Source organism: Gadus morhua, unplaced genomic scaffold (assembly GCF_902167405.1).
Source record: "Gadus morhua unplaced genomic scaffold, gadMor3.0, whole genome shotgun sequence".
Classification (NCBI taxonomy): Eukaryota; Metazoa; Chordata; class Actinopteri; order Gadiformes; family Gadidae; genus Gadus; species Gadus morhua.
Window position 1 is genome coordinate 183,243 of NW_021963959.1, and position 16,346 is coordinate 199,588.

The 16,346-nt window shown below is 41.4% G+C and overlaps 1 protein-coding gene and 1 long non-coding RNA gene across 2 annotated transcripts; both read left to right on the forward strand.

Moving 5' to 3' along the window:
- Nucleotides 1-8,574: 8,574 nt before the first annotated feature.
- LOC115538242 (uncharacterized) lies at nt 8,575-9,614 on the forward strand. The gene is made up of 3 exons (XR_003975178.1): nt 8,575-8,889; nt 8,994-9,144; nt 9,531-9,614. It is a non-coding gene; the product is annotated as an uncharacterized LOC115538242 (long non-coding RNA).
- Nucleotides 9,615-13,112: 3,498 nt separating this feature from the next.
- LOC115538243 (uncharacterized) lies at nt 13,113-15,993 on the forward strand (the record flags this gene model as incomplete). Its single annotated transcript, XM_030349910.1, is given in 4 exon segments — nt 13,113-13,424; nt 13,923-14,232; nt 14,677-14,804; nt 15,792-15,993. Coding segments are annotated over 3 exon segments (616 nt in total), but the record flags the coding sequence as incomplete, so codon positions are not given.
- Nucleotides 15,994-16,346: the final 353 nt, after the last annotated feature.

Consider the following 16,346-nt stretch of genomic DNA (forward strand, 5'->3'; position numbering starts at 1 on the left):
ATTACGACATTCGATGAGAATGGACGTCGCAGGCATGTTCTTCACTTCCTGTCCATGACCTACTTAGTACTCACTGCATAGAGCCTATTCTTCACCACACAGAGTAACAAGCCCACTCCTCAACAGTTTACCATGAGCGACGGGCATATTGAAACCTGCCTCATGTTTAGGTTTTAGCTTGATATAATCAACGAAAAAACACCCTGTAACGTTAGGTGGAAGATTACCTTTTTCCATACGTTTCTCATTCTCTAACTGAGCTTCCTCAGATCAAGATAGTTTGCCCATTGACATCTACGGACAAAAACATGCACACACACACACACACACACACACACACACACACACACACACACACACACACACACACACACACACACACACACACACACACACACACACACACACACACACACACACTTTCTCTATCTAACCACAACCACCATAACAGCATTGTTCATGACAAACCAATTGAGAGGGTCAGAAGCTACAAATACCCAGGCATATAATTTGATGACCAACTCAAATTTGAGTTATGTAGCCTACTACGTCTAAGGTAAAAAAACAAACATTGGATGTTTTTTTTACATAAGCTTAACTACTTTCAGGTGGACTTTATTATTTAAGAATGTTTTTTACAAAACAATCCTTCAGAGAGTATTGTCCTTTGGCTAAGTCTGTGTATTTGGGAACATGCGCAAAAAAGACGAAGATAAATTCTAGCGTTTGGTAAAGACAGCAAGCAAATTTATTGGATTGTCACGCCGCGTTCTGCTACGCGGTCCAACACCCCCATCTCTTGGCCATTTGACGCCACTGTACCCCATTCTTCCGTCACACCTGTGTTCAATCAGAAATCTTCATTTCCTACTTCAGCCGGGGATCTCCACACACACAACTCTCCCAGTGAGGTAAAGGGACATTTTTGTTTGTTTGCGCCTGTGAGTGAAGCGGCCGTTCTGTTTTTGGCCTCCACTTACCCAAGCGGCGACACAGGCCTGCAACGTGGGGATAAATAGTTTGTGCCGGCATGAGACTTATTTTGCTTTATGCATTCTTTTTCTACATTGAATATTATTCAATGTGTGACTTGGTTTACCTGTGGGTTGATTGAAACTATGATTTAATGATGTTTAAACGGGTAATACAAAGAAACTATCTTTCATAGTAACAAGGATGTGGGTGTTTTTATTGTAATTGTCAGTAGGCTAATTCCCGTTCATTAGGGGCTAGTTTGAAGGGGGTATAGTTATAAGATACTCTACGAGACACTACAATACAAATAACATAAAATCGTGTAGATTACAACACATAGTGTGTGGTTGGTTAATTTAATTGAACTTAGGAGCGTCCCAGTAAACTGGTTAGTTAATTAGAAGGTCATGCCCATAGCCATGGCCCTAGGGCGCTACATCTATATAACCACAACCATACGTAAACGTTAACAAATACATACATTCAAAGCCAAAACGTCTGTCTATACATTTAAAGTCACTGTACGTTTATACGTTGAACAACATAAGTCGTGCTTAAAACACGTTTGGAATAAGCAAGCAGGCGTGTGAGTTAAATCTATCCTATTCTCATTCTCACCACACAGAGAAACACGCCCGTATAACAGTTTACCATTAGCGATGGGCATAGTGAAACCTGCCTCATGTTTAGCTTTTAGCTTTACCTAGTCTTGCAAAGCCAGACCAAACTACAGCAAGTAGAATGAATAAGCTTTACCTAATCAACCAATCAACACCCTGAATCATTTTTTCCACATGTTTTGCATTCTCACACTACGCTTCCTCAGATTAAGATAGTTAACTCATGGCCATCCACAGAGAAAAACATGCATTCGGGAAAGATCTAGACACACACACACACACACACACACACACACACACACACACACACACACACACACACACACACACACACACACACACACACACACACACACACACACACACACACAATCTCTTTCTCTATCTGACCACAACCACACTAATATCATTTTTAATGACAAACCAATTGAGAGGGTTAGAAGCTGCAACCACCTAGAATTACAACAGTGGATGTTTTTTTACATAAGCTTCACTACTTTCAGGTGGACTGTTATTTTAAAATTATTTTACAAAACGGTCCTTCAGAGCGTATTGTCCTCTGGCTTAGCTTAGTCTGTGTATGCGGGATCATGCTGAAAAAGACCAAGATACATTGTTTTGTTTGGTAAAGACAGCGAGCAAAATGATTGGATTTTGTCAGAGGTCTGTCACTCATCTATGGTCAGATCTTATTGTGAATAAAGCTGAGCAGATACCCTGCCCGCCCGTTATATAGGAGGTTTCAACTCAGCAATTGCGGCAGCAGTAGGCTGCTGCAAAGATCTATTAGAACCAAAAGGTTTAGCATGTCATCTGTCCGCTCAGCCATTAGATTTTTTAATGAAAGACACAGGTCAAGATAATGAATTGTTTCGTCCACTCTTGCAACACTGTGTTTTTATTTTGATGTTTTTAAATTAATTTGCAAAGTTGTTTAAGGCCTATGCGTTTCAAGCCTGCTACTGATTGACTGAAGTGTAAGTGGGGGAAGGTTGTGATTTGTATTCATACCTACTTTATTCCTAAATGTTATTGTTATGTGTGTGGGGGGTACCATCTTGTATGCTTAGATGTGTCTTAAATGTGATGCATTTTGACCAAACAAATGTCCCAACTCTGGGATAATAAAGTATACTTGGACTTTGACGTACACATACAGGTAAATGTAAACAAATATATTCATTCAAAGTCAACATGTTTGTATACATTTAAAGTCCTAAGTGTATACATTGAATGTCATGAGTCTTGCTTAAAACACGTTTGGAATAAGCAAGCAGACATGCGAGTTAAATGTAACCACTTCTTATCACTTCTTGGACGTGTTGCAAAGGATGCAAGCACAAATCATTTGAACTGGTTTAAAGAAAAGCCAGACGACCACCAAAGGTAGCTCTGATGTCGACATTCGATGGGAATGTACGTCGCAGACATGTTCTTCACTTCCTGTCCATGAACTACTTAGTACTTCCTGCATAGAGCCTCTTCTTCACCACACAGAGATACAAGCCCATTACTCAAAAGTTTACCATTAGCGACGGACAGAGTGAAACCTGCCTCATGTTTGGGTTTTAGCTTTATCAAATCAACCAATAAACGCCCTGCATTGCTATGTGGAAGACTTTTTCCCACACGTTACGCATTCTCACACTGCGCTCCCTTTGACAAAGATAGTTTGCTCATCAACATCTACGAATAAAAACATGCATTCGCAAAAGTTCTACACACACACACACACACACACACACACACACACACACACACACACACACACACACACACACACACACACACACACACACACACACACACACACACACACACACACACACACACACACACAGGCCTTGTGGAAATAAAGGCTAGACCACATTGCGGTCTACTCTTCCATAGCTGAGGTATCAGAGAACATGATTTATTATATTAAAATAGTTTATTCACAATGAGATACACTCATAATCAATTACATCTAATAGGGCTTCATTGCTATTTCACAGTTAATGTATGACTTTCAATTAGCTTATTTAAAAACAACTTGGATGGAAACAGAAGATGACAGAACGTATCAGAGATATTTACAAAACCAACAAGGGAAACAACCGATTGAGACTCCTTCATCCACTGCCCTTGCTTTCCACCACACACTCAAAGTAGTCGAAGGACTCATACACGGGTACCTGACACTGTAAGAGACAAAGAGAGGGAGAGACAGAGAGAAAGATTGTGTAATGTTCATATACATAAAACACAAAGTTTAAGTAGTACTATGTGATCTCTGGGGATTTAAACAAACATATAACATATATCCTTATTATGCTTGACGTTTATGATTGATAATAAGCTTTGAGAATTTATTTCATTTTCTTTGAATGGGAATTCACCCACAAATAACACTTGGTCAAAAGTAATTTTCCCATTGTGTTAAATGCGTCATGATACGCAAGGAGAAGTTTAGTCCAAGTTAGGTTGTTTTAGGGGTGTTCGAGAGTACTGCTTCATAACGCTTGTTGTGTAAAGAGCACAGTCAGCAACATCAACTCCCCTTCCACTAAAAATTTGAGTTGGACGATTCTTAACCAGAATCTGACCAATGGAGAACGCAAATCCTGCTCCAATGATGTCAATGTTCCATCTCCTCAGAATATTGTTTTTCATTGCGTACGAGGCAGTACTGTTATATGAGTAACTGGCGAGCGTTTTGGTTCCTCTATCAGGAGCAGATAGGGGGGATGATCTTCTTGCTGAATGGGCTTAGCTCAGGAGGTAGAGCAGCTGTCTTGTAGCTAAAAGGTTGCTAGTCCGATCACCAGCTCCTCCTTGCTGAGTGTTGATGTGTCCCAGAGCAAGACACAGTTAACCATAACTGCTCCTGATGAGCTGACTGTCACCTTGCGTGGTTGACTCTGCCGTCGGTGTTTCAACCGATGTTAGTCGCTTTGGATAAAAGCGTCTGCTAAATGCCCTAAATGTAAATGTCAATGAATGAGGCCTACAGGTTAGACTGGGGACATTGGGGATCAAACCCGGTACTGTCTGGCTGGGAGTGGAACCCCCTAGCCCTCCGACAGACTCACCCACTGGGAGGACCCTTTGGACGAGCTGGTGCTGGTTCCGTCCACCTCAGAGTCCTCGTGGGGAACCTCATAGATCACCCTTGCTGCTCGGTCCAACCCTAACACACACACACACACACACACACACACACACACACACACACACACACACACACACACACACACACACACACACACACACACACACACACACACACACACACACAAATCCAGTACCACACACACAAATCCAGTACCACACAAACACATACAGCACAAACAGAAATGGACCAGTTAGGAATTTAAACGCATCCAAACGGAAAAAAAAATCACAAAATACACAGACAAATATGTCCATGCATATAAAAAAATACTATCAAAGGTTTTTTGATTCATGCTAATAAGCTGTAATCCCTTTAGTACTTAGAATGTTTTAAATTCGTTTTCAGACATTTCCTTATGTGTTTATCAGGGTTAGTCTAAAAAGATGTGAGTTCATGGGAACAGGCTGAAAGCTACAGGACTCATAGCATGATATAAAATGTCCGGTCTTTCGATTCTAACAATTTGTTTTGTACCTTGTCTCTTCCGCAGCTTCCACAGACATATCAGAGTGACAAAGAACGCGGCGGCCATTACTATTCCCAGCGAAACGACGACGGGGAATTGCATTGCAGCGTGTTCAGCCGAGTCTTTGGTTGGACAAAGGGGTTGAAAAGGGATTGAGAATATTAGCATTTAGTACATAGTCATCAAACAGAAGCTTTCATCCAACGATAATTACAGTGAATTCAGATACATGCCATTGTGGAGCAGGAAAAGATAAAGGGCATCAAGCTCAAGGATACCCACAAGTTAGGTAATGGACATTGGGGATCAAACCCAGAAACGTTCGGAAGGGAGCTGAATAACCTGAACCCCTTGCCTATCCTCTCTGATATTACAATGGACCATTAAACTCTTGTACCAAACTAAACCAAAAATAGTTTTTGTTTGGAATATAAACTAAGCCATAAGTTTATAAAAAAAACCATACTTTTTTGTGTAGTTCCGTTGGTTGGGCTCCGTCGTTCTGTGACGGTGATCATCGTGCCGTTTCCCCAATACTGATTAAGTCAACCCGGTATCACGCCATTGCGTGCTCCTGCGCACGAACGTTAATCTATTGAAGCGTGTTCCCGAGCACGATAGTCCGACTTTTTGCGTGTTACACAAAACGAAATGTAAACCAATGCATTCTGAATGGGAGTGTTCTAAGACAATTAACGTTCTCCACAAAACGCTACGAGAGAGAGAGAAAGAGAGAGCGGGAGGGACAGAGAGAGAGAGAGAGCGAGAGAGAGGCTTCAGAAAGGGTGTGCGCAGATAGTACAGTGCACCCTAGTTATGTTTATGCCAAAACCTATATATATAATTAGGCTATAATTATATTATTTAGCGTGTAATGAGACAATCTATAGCCAAATTGTCGAAGATGCCCGAGAATCTTTCGGGATATCAGCATGGGAAATCGGCGAATCAGACCCATGAATCTATTGTAGCGACCCTGGGACAGTTAAATAGTTTGTGTGTTATGTGTTACATTATATTTCGTTGTCAGTTATGCCAGTTGTTCTATGTGCATGTATTGTAATGTTATTCTTGTCAAACAGCGTGTGGGGCGAATCATTAGGTCAGCTGGGGGAGGGCCTTGGAAGAACAGGAGGGTGGGGGCCTGCACGCGAGTGAGACCGTGTTGCCGGGGTAACCGGGGTTTGTTTGGGTCCGGTTTTCAGCTGTTGCTTTCAATGTTGTTACAATGTTACGGGTTTCAGTGACCTGGTTTTTGGTCCATTAAAACTACCTTCAACTAATGACTCGACGTGATTATGTCACCGGCGAGGTCGTTACACTATAAAGAAACACGTCATCTCAAGCGGGAGAGAAAGTTTGCGGTGCTGGTTTGTGTCACCAACCCAGCAACCCAGTCGCCAAGAAAAAACGTTGACAGTGCACGTTTCCATGAACACTGGATACGTAGCATTTCAACGTAAAAAATAGCGTGTTATACCTACAGTATCCACGTGTGCCGCTGTGGAGGCGGGTTTCGGGGTTTGGGACACGATTGTTTAGGGGGGGGGGGGGAGACTGTTGTTGACCGGGGAGGGGGGGGGGGGGGAAGACACGTTTGTTGGGGGGGGGGGGGGACACACGATTGTAGGGGGGGGGGGGGGGGGAGACACACACCAACCCAGCAACCCAGTCGCCAAGAAAAAACGTTGACGGTGCACGTTTCCATGAACACTGGATACGTAGCATTTCAACGTAAAAAATAGCGTGTTATACCTACAGTATCCACGTGTGCCGCTGTGGAGGCGGGTTTTGGGGTTTGGGACACGATTGTTTAGGGGGGGGGGGGGGGAGACTGTTGTTGACCGGGGAGGGGGGGAGACACGTTTGTTGAGGGGGACGACGACACACGATTGTAGGGGGGGGGACACACGTTAGTTGAAGGGGGGGGGGGGGGGGACACGTTTGTTGAGGGGGGGGGGGACACGTTTGTTGAGGGGGGGAGACACGTTTGTATCCTAACAACAAAACAAGTTAACAAAAGCCCCATTTGTCAACTGAGAACCCCAATTCCCAGAATCCCCCGCGGCTCCGGAACACGGCGTAGCTTATATTAATCTTTATCTGAATGGGAAATGCAATATTTTAGGACAGATACACCATTAAACGCGTTTCTAATGACATTTCTAGCGAGAAATGTACATTTTCCTTACATAATCTTCAGTCAGTGAATGTGTATGATCTTTATTAATCTTTATTATCTGAATGGGAAATGCAATATTTTAGGACAGATACACCATTAAACGCGTTTCTAATGACTTTTCTAGCGAGAAATGTACATTTTCCTTACATAATCTTCAGTCAGTGAATGTGTATGATCTTTATTAATCTTTATTATCTGAATGGGAAATGCAATATTTTAGGACCGATTCACCGTTAAACGTGTTTCTAATAACATTTCTAGCGAGAAATATACTTTTTACTTGCATAATCTTTAGTCAGTGATTGTGTCTGATCTTTAGTTTTATAGTTATTAGGATTTGATCGGCTCGCTCGCATGTTTCAACGACGTCAGGTTGCTTTCGCTAAACTAGCAGCTCACGTGCTTCCTGCGTTTGTGTTATTAAACTGTTACTTTATGTAACTTTTAATGATATCATCTTGTTAGAAACACGTATATCTGAGAGCCAACCCAGTCGCCAAAAGCATACGTTGACAGTGTACTTTTCGTGAACACTGGATTACGTCGCATTTCAACATAAAATAGCGTGTTATACACACACACACACACGCACGCACAGACGCGCACGCACAGACGCGCACGCACGCACGCACACACACACACACACACACACACACACACACACACACACACACACACACACACACACACACACACACACACACACACACACACACAGTATCTTGTACAATGATTTTTAGATTTCTTCTTTGTAAAACTTGAAAAATAAAGTAAGTTTTGGCTTTGGAAAAGTAATTATTTCCCTTATTATACAAATAGGCTATGCTGTTAAGGCTGCCGTGTTCCAATACCTGTACTTCCATGAGTATACTTAAAGGAAGTATACTATCCGTACTATCTACTACGTTAATTTTTCAGATGTGAGTGCTGTTCCAAATCGAGTACTCCGTGGTGCACTAACCGGAAATTACGATCACGACTGCCGCCGTGGCTCCTCCCCCGCAATAAACATCCCGCTTTGAAAGGTGAACTCTTTACGCCTAGCAGCTATAAAAACTAAAAAATGACTCTATTAATGCAGGCTATGTGGAAAATGCGCCGACTTTGGCTCAGCCTGGCTCCGACTCTTCCGCTACGTATACATATGTGTAATCCAGCACATATAAAGACGGGGACCAGAAAATAATTACTTTCTCTCCATTGAAACCCATTCATATTTTTCGATCTCAGAGGTCCCATGAGGGGCCTACCGGAAGGGGCGAACTTACGAGCTCTATGACGCTGCTCTCGAGCGACATATAGATAGGACTGCTAATCTTACAAGCATTCTCAAGATCGATTGTCGGCAGTAGTTCTATTCATTCTATCGCTGTAACTTTTCTCTCGTGTTGCTATGGACAAGTTGTTTGACCTGGATCTCCGTGACCCCCGCACAGAAGGAAGACACCTTGCCGTTGGGTTGATGCATGACCAATTCCTTGCAGAAGCCATGGTAACAACCTTTTGTACATTAACTGAACTTGAACTTGTACATGAAATGAATGTTTCAGTACCTCAGAAACTCCGTCTAACAAGATGTTGGACTTAAACACACAGGAGGCTGCGGAGAATGTCAATCGGGCAAGATCTGGAGGGGATTCACCACGGAGCTCAACCAAACGGAGCGGACGCGGCAAGGCCAGAGGGAGACGTGGAGGCCGTGCGGGCCATACAGGCCGTGCAGACCGATGGAGTGGCCTAACTACAGGTTTGTTTATGTGCAAATTCAGATTAGTTTAATTTGGTGACAAACAATTACCCATGGCAATTAGGGATGGGTCAGAATTTTCTATTATTCGATTTTTCGTTCCCGTGGGTCAAAGTCGATTTGTAACATTTGGACCGTTAAAGGTTGGGTATGGGATTTGCGAAACGCCAGCAGATTTTGAAAATACACAACTCAAATGGTCCTACCCCCTCTCCTTCAACGCTGACTCTACCCATTCCAAGTACAAGTACATGGGAGCGGGGGAGAGGGAGTGCCGTACGACCGTTTGATTGACGTACTTACTGTCAAATGAGTTTCTTGCAGCAGTGCAAGCACTTGAGTGTCTGCCGTAGAGATATATTAATCTGTCATGTACTGTTTAACAGGCATGGACACTGAGGTGTTGGCACTTCCTTCAGAGGATTCCTTGCCCTTACCCAGAGCACAGCAAAATCCTCAAGAGATGTTTGGTAAATATACAGTGTTTAATTCTGAAATCCAAATACTGTATATAGAATGTAGATCATTTGGTTATATTTTATTTGCAGAACAAAAAATGGAGAGGCTTTCTTCCCTACTGGATTCAAGCCCCTGTCCTGCTGAGCCTGAGAGAAGCGCAGCATCATCTGTTAGGCAGCAGAAAGCCTCCCCAGGTGAAAAAGTAGTATACTTTAGTGTATTACAAGCAGTGTGCGATTTGCCGGTGGGGATGGTGGGGATTATCCCCCCCTCTGGTTTACACGTCCTACCCTCTGCTGAATTATTTTTATCCTCGGTGGGGATAAAAATTATCCCCCCCACCCAAAGTATTTTCACCATTACATCATAATAATTAACAACCAAAATACACAGGGTCCGTCTTCATTTTGATTGTGCTGTGATTTTGATCTACCGGGAGCGAGTCAGAGGCGTCGCGCGTGAGCGCAGGCTGGATGACAACGGGATAATCTCTGCCGCCGCCGCTCTAAATCCATCAAACTGGCCATCTGATGAAGACGAGCGCATCCTCTACGGCGATGAAAAACTTCTCGCCATACACAAAACTCTTGCTGTTGAGGCCGCAACCAGTCCCATACTCCTGAAGGAGTTCCATGAGTTTAAATGTCACGGTGTCACAGGAGAGAGCATGCGCAAAGTTCTCACCGCTGTCTCCACGCTCCTAGTGTCCACAGCCGAGTGTGAAAGAGGTTTCAGCGCCATGAACCACATTCTTACAGATGGCAGAAACAGAATGAATGTGTCCACACTGCACAATCTGCTTTTCATCTCTGTAAATGCACCAGATGTTGCCTCCTTCCCGGCCCGCAGATTTGCAGAGATGTGGTTGAAGCAGGGTCACCACGCTGCTATCGATCCGCCAACAGGAAAGCAAAAAAAAGAGGCTGAAGTGCGTCATCAGAGCGGACTGTTTTCGTAGTCTGACCTATAGTCTACCCGATTAACCCATAAAAAAAAAAAGACGTCTTGACAGCACATTGTGGTATTTCATATTTTCTGTTGAACTGATATCGGGAAAAATATATATATTTTTTTATTTGGCACATTTAAAAACAATATTAGCTATGAGAAAATATTTCTGCAAATGCAGTGGTTAAGTTCACGTTCAAAATAGGCCTACCGCCTACGTTATGAAGCCTAAGTGTAAGGTTTAGATACAGAAGGTCACAAGATCAACTGTTTTCATAAGTTTTCACACTGTTGTGTGGTTATTTTTCCTGAAGAAAATGTCTCAAAATTATCCCCCCCTCTGGTTTTTTCACAAATCGCACCCTGATTACAAGTATAATTCAATTATACAAAAGTTAGTACAAGTATACTTTTACTTTTTGTGCTTAATTTAAAGTATACTTAACATATACTTTTAAAAAGTGTACTTCACAACTATGTCATTAAATTCAACTTTAACGTACTTAAAAATAAGTATACTAATTCTGCAATACTTAAAGTGGTATTGCTTTATACTTTTAAAAAGTATACTTTATTTTAAGTTTATTTAAATTGTACCTAAGTGTACTTAGAAAAAGTATACTAAATTGCAAATACTTATAGTGGTAATTTAGTGTACTTATAAAAAGTGTACTTTATTGTAAGTGTATTGTAATTTGTACCTAAGTGTACTTCTGAAAAGTACACTCATTTTCAAGCCTTTTGGAATTCACTATTAAAATACTTTTTTAAAGTGTAATTTAATTTCGCTTCATTAGAAGTGTATTTAAGTATACTTCCGTAAAGTTCACTTTTATTTAAGTAAATTTTAAGCTGTATTTCAGTATACTTAGCAAAAGTATACTAAGTTGCAATTACTTAAAGTGGTAATGTAGTGTACTTCTGAAAAGTACACTTAGTTTCAAGTCCTTTGTAATACACTATTAAAATGCTTGATCAAAGTATACTTTAATTTCACTTCATTAGAAGTGTATTTAAGTGTACTTCCATAAAGTGCACTTTAATGCAAATACATTTTAAGCTGTATTTCAGTGTACTTAGAAAAAGTATACTAAATTGCAAAAACTTATAGTTGTCATTCAGTGTGCTTCTGAAAAGAACACTTAGTAATACATTATTAAAAAGCTTTATTTTTAGTATACTTTAATTTCACTTCATTAGAAGTTTATTTAAGTATATTTCCATAAATTCCACTTGTAAGTTGATGGAATGGGTTATTTCATAAATCATCACAACCAAAGTGTTCAATTAATGAAAAAATTACAGATAAATAATACTGAAATGGCTACTTTTTAATTGAACACATTATAACTAAATATTTATGTTCCCCCAATAGCCTCGTTTACATGGACACTTCTGATACGATTCGAAGTGGAAGAACAGCTCAATCTGAATAAAAAAATTATAATATACGCCTATAATCTATACGCCTCAATCGGAATACAATTCTCTGATCGGAATAGAATTCCATGCGGAATAGAAGAGGTGGTGTGGTCCGCTATATTCGACATGTATACACTTATTCCGATTGGTTTGGGGTGGGTGCAGAGGAGGGGGTAGATATAAAGATAGGACGAGAAACTGACGTCGCTGTGATATACTAGATATATTCCAAGTGTAAATAGTATGCTAAAATGGCACAACTTTTGACACCAGTGAAAAGTATGATTTCTAGCATTTGAAACAGTTTAAATTGATAGTAGTATATATATGTTTATTTTGAACACACTATTAAAATACTTTTTTAAAGTGTACTTTAGTTTCACTGCGTTGGAAGTGTATTTAAGCATACTTATATAAAGTTCACTTTATTTTAAGTGTGTTGTAAATTCTACGTAAGTGTACTCAGAAAAAGTATACTAATTTGCAAATACTAATAATGGTCATTTAGCGTACTTATAAAAAGTATAATATACTCTTTGTAACGTCAGCCAACTTTGGCTATAGTCTTTTGGAATGTTACGGTAATGATGATAGCCTAATGGAAAGAGTTGCTTTTATCAAAGTATAATGCTTGAATTTAGTAATCGAAGTAAAGTTACTGGATCAACTGGCGTAGTGGGGGCCTGTGGTGTAGCGGGGGCTATGTTTGCACCTGAGAGCGTCTTTATATCGTATTTGTATTGTAAAATGTAGGAATGTTACGGTAATGGTGATGGCCTAATAGAAAGGGTTGCTTATAGCGGGGGCCTGTGGCGTAGCGGGGGCCTGTGGCGTAGCGGGGGCCTGTGGCGTAGCGGGACCACGTGGCGTAGCGGGGGCACGTGGCGTACCGGGGGCTACGTTTTTTTCAGGTCGAATAAGAGCCGACCTGCCACGCTACAGGCCCCGGCGCTGCAGCTGGATGCTGAAGGAGCACATTTTGTGCTTGATGCTTGATTTTAAATTCCTTAACTTGATTCTGTAACGCCTTGTTAACCTAATCATCGTAGGTATCATTATAACATTTTCTATAATCACAATTTAGACACCTAGTTTAGTTTACGTTTCTTCTCAACACACTCTTGTGTGCCCCCTGAAAGTTAATAAATAATGACATTGAGATTAAAGAATGTTTTATATTTGTCTTGAATTTAAATTGTTTTTCATTAATAAAATCCCATTGAATTTAGATTTTATTTGTTTCCAATGAAGTCCATAGTGACCAATAGTGCTTGAGAAAGTGTTTGAAATGTTGTATCTTGTTCACAGAAGTCTACCAAGAACTGGCCCAAAAGCGTGACGCATTTAGCCGAGGGGAGGACATATGGTCTGTTACAGTGTCCCAGAAAAAAAGCAGAAAGACAGGAAATCAAGCAAAGGAGGTGGTAACCTTACGGAATCAAGCCACGACAGTAAGTTTGAGGACTTTTGATCATTGATAGTTTGTGATTGCATGAAATGACATAGACAACCTTGCTTATTGTTAGAAATGTACCTGGCAACGCATATTTTTCGATGTTTCCCCTTCAATTATATTGAAAGCTATGGCTTTTTGTTTTAACCGGCCATGCATGATTTGTGGATGTTAGGGTAGCTACATTTCAGAAAGGATCACCATACGGTTTTAAATAGTAGTCTAGTAGTCCCATACCTATCGTAGCATAGACTCACTCTCCGTCATGTACATTCTGGTACAAGCAGTATAATGTATTTATGAGTTTCCACACCAGCTTCAGGCGGAAGTGGGATTATGGTTTCCGGTCTTGGCGTGAAATTTAACCTTTGAGTAATTTGCAGAAGAAGCTTTTAATTTTTGCAAAATGAAAACAAATATGGCTAAATTAATTGCTTTATTTCCATGGTTTGTGTGGTAATCCAGGCACACTCTCAAACGATATTTTTCTTTTCAGTCTGGTTCACAGGCGGCAACTGCCATGTGCGACAAGCTTAAGAGCTACCTCCATTCCAAGAGAACCGCCAAGCAGGGCACACCCCTCCGTAGCTCTACTCCTGCTCCAGATCACTCTGATGACTCGGATGAAACATCCTGTGATTTATTTGGGCCGTTCAAAAGGCGGAAGGTGGTACTGACAAGTGAGGAGGAGGGAGATGACTGCATTCCACAGGAGGAGCCAGAGCACCAGACGGAGCCAGAGGGCCAGCAGCAACCAGTGAAGGTTCTGGTGGAACTAGAGGAAGAGACATTGAAGGCTCTGAAAGGTGGGTGCATATGTATGCAAGTGATGCCTGGGTTAGCTCTGCAGCCACCTGAACCCTCACACACAATTTATTGACCCACTTGCAACCATTCTTATTGAGGTCATGAAGGGAAATGCATGTTATTTTGAACCCAAGTATGTTAGGGCTGCTCGATTATGGAAAAAATCATAATCACGATTATTTTGGTCAATATTGAAATCATGATTATTCAAACATTGCGTGTTATGTCTCCGATTCCAAACCCAACTTCCTACGTTTCAAATTTTATACAATGCATATGCAAAATGGATTTATTGCTGTAGATCAGCACTGTTTGAATGCGCCTTGGTCAATCATATTACTCGGTCGGCTTTCGTTTTTGTATAATGACATGACACAAATATGTTGTATTTTGTGTCTCAATTCATTATTTACACCTGGACCCCTTTTATATCCTTGTTTAAGAGCTTCCAGGATTGGTTGCTGCCATCAAAACAGCACTGGAGAAACTACCATCAGCATGCACCCATTCCACCCTCAGCCAGAATGACTGCCAGCAAACTCCAGGATCTGAAACTAGCGGTGACGACTTGGTATGACTCAAAGACATACTCTGTAACCGTACCCCATTGGTATTATTCTATAACAAAGTATTGTGTTATCACACCCTTGAAACCAAGACAATGCCCAGCTGCCCCACATAAGTATACAGAAGTATACTGAAGTAGTGCTTGAGTACACTTCTGTACTACTTGAGTATATTCAAGGGTATGCAAAATTGTAAATTAATGCAGAATTACAAATATTATTTGTTGGCATAAGAAATACAGTGTACACTTGCATTACCATTAGATTGTATTACCAGTGTGTTTGAAGTTTACTTAAAGGGGACATATTATGAAAAGAACACTTTTCCTGGGATTTGGGGTGTTGTTTTGGGTCTCTGGTGCTCCCACACGCATACAAACTTTGAAAAAAGTCTACATGATATTTTTGAGTGAGATCCATTTCTGAAAGTACCCTGCCTAGATTTACCAAACGAGAGTCCGTTTCGGCGCCCCCTCCTACGTAGGAAGGGAGTATTTTTGAATATTACCTCCTACTTCCCCACCCCTCTCCAATTTAGAGCATAGCTAGGATTTTGTGGACCAGCGGACATGATGTTTGCGCATTTCAGAAGCAGGGATATGGGAGGAGATATAATAATAATAATAAGTATTATATAATATATGTATTATATAATATTATTATATTATATAGATATAGAGCGGGAGTCCGCAAACGGCAACAATCACTTCTCCTCCATGCTGTGGTTCACTCTGACAGCTCATTGGTCAATGGGCAGCAGCTCATTTGCATTAAAACTACAGACACCAGAAACAGCGCATTCTGAAGGGAATGAAACGGAGGGGAATAGCGGTAGGCAAGATTTTTTTTATTTCCAGCAAACGGCTTCAAAAACAGCTTTTCTGGTACTATGTTTACTTGTTGGGAAAACACCATAATATGTCTCCTTTAAAACATGGTAGTGTGTTTGTAATTATGATCTTGTTTTAATTGGCCTCTTTGTGTTTTTAAAGATGTTCCTGGGCAACTCCGCCGTCCAGGTCTCAAAACGGCTCTTCAATAGAATCGGCAGCAGACGTTTGTCGCTTTTCACACAGGAGCTGGCCACAATGATCTTTGGGAAAGAGACCCTGGCCAAGTCAACCCTTACTGGAAAGGGGAAAAAAGGGGAGGCCAAAGATCAACTTGACCCTGAAAAGGTCGAAGCCATCATAGGTACAGATAATCATACTATAATAGCAGGAATCTCTGTATGTCTGTCAGTATGTCGATTATCTCGACGGCTTCACACTTGGCGGTTGTATTGCTCGGGACCCAAGGGATAGCGATGTCAAGTTTAAAGTTGTTTGGATGAGCGGTTCTCACGAAAGTGCTTACTTTCCATCCAGGCGCAGTGTCACATCATGGCAACCATATAGGCCAGGGAATGTGAAGTTGACGTCACACGTGTTGGATTGTGCGCAGTGTAGTGTCGAGTGTGAAGTCGATCGGATGAGCTTCAGTTGGAACGCACACTCCGACTGGGCACGCGCTCCGAACGGGCACGCCCCCAATGGGCACAAGCACTA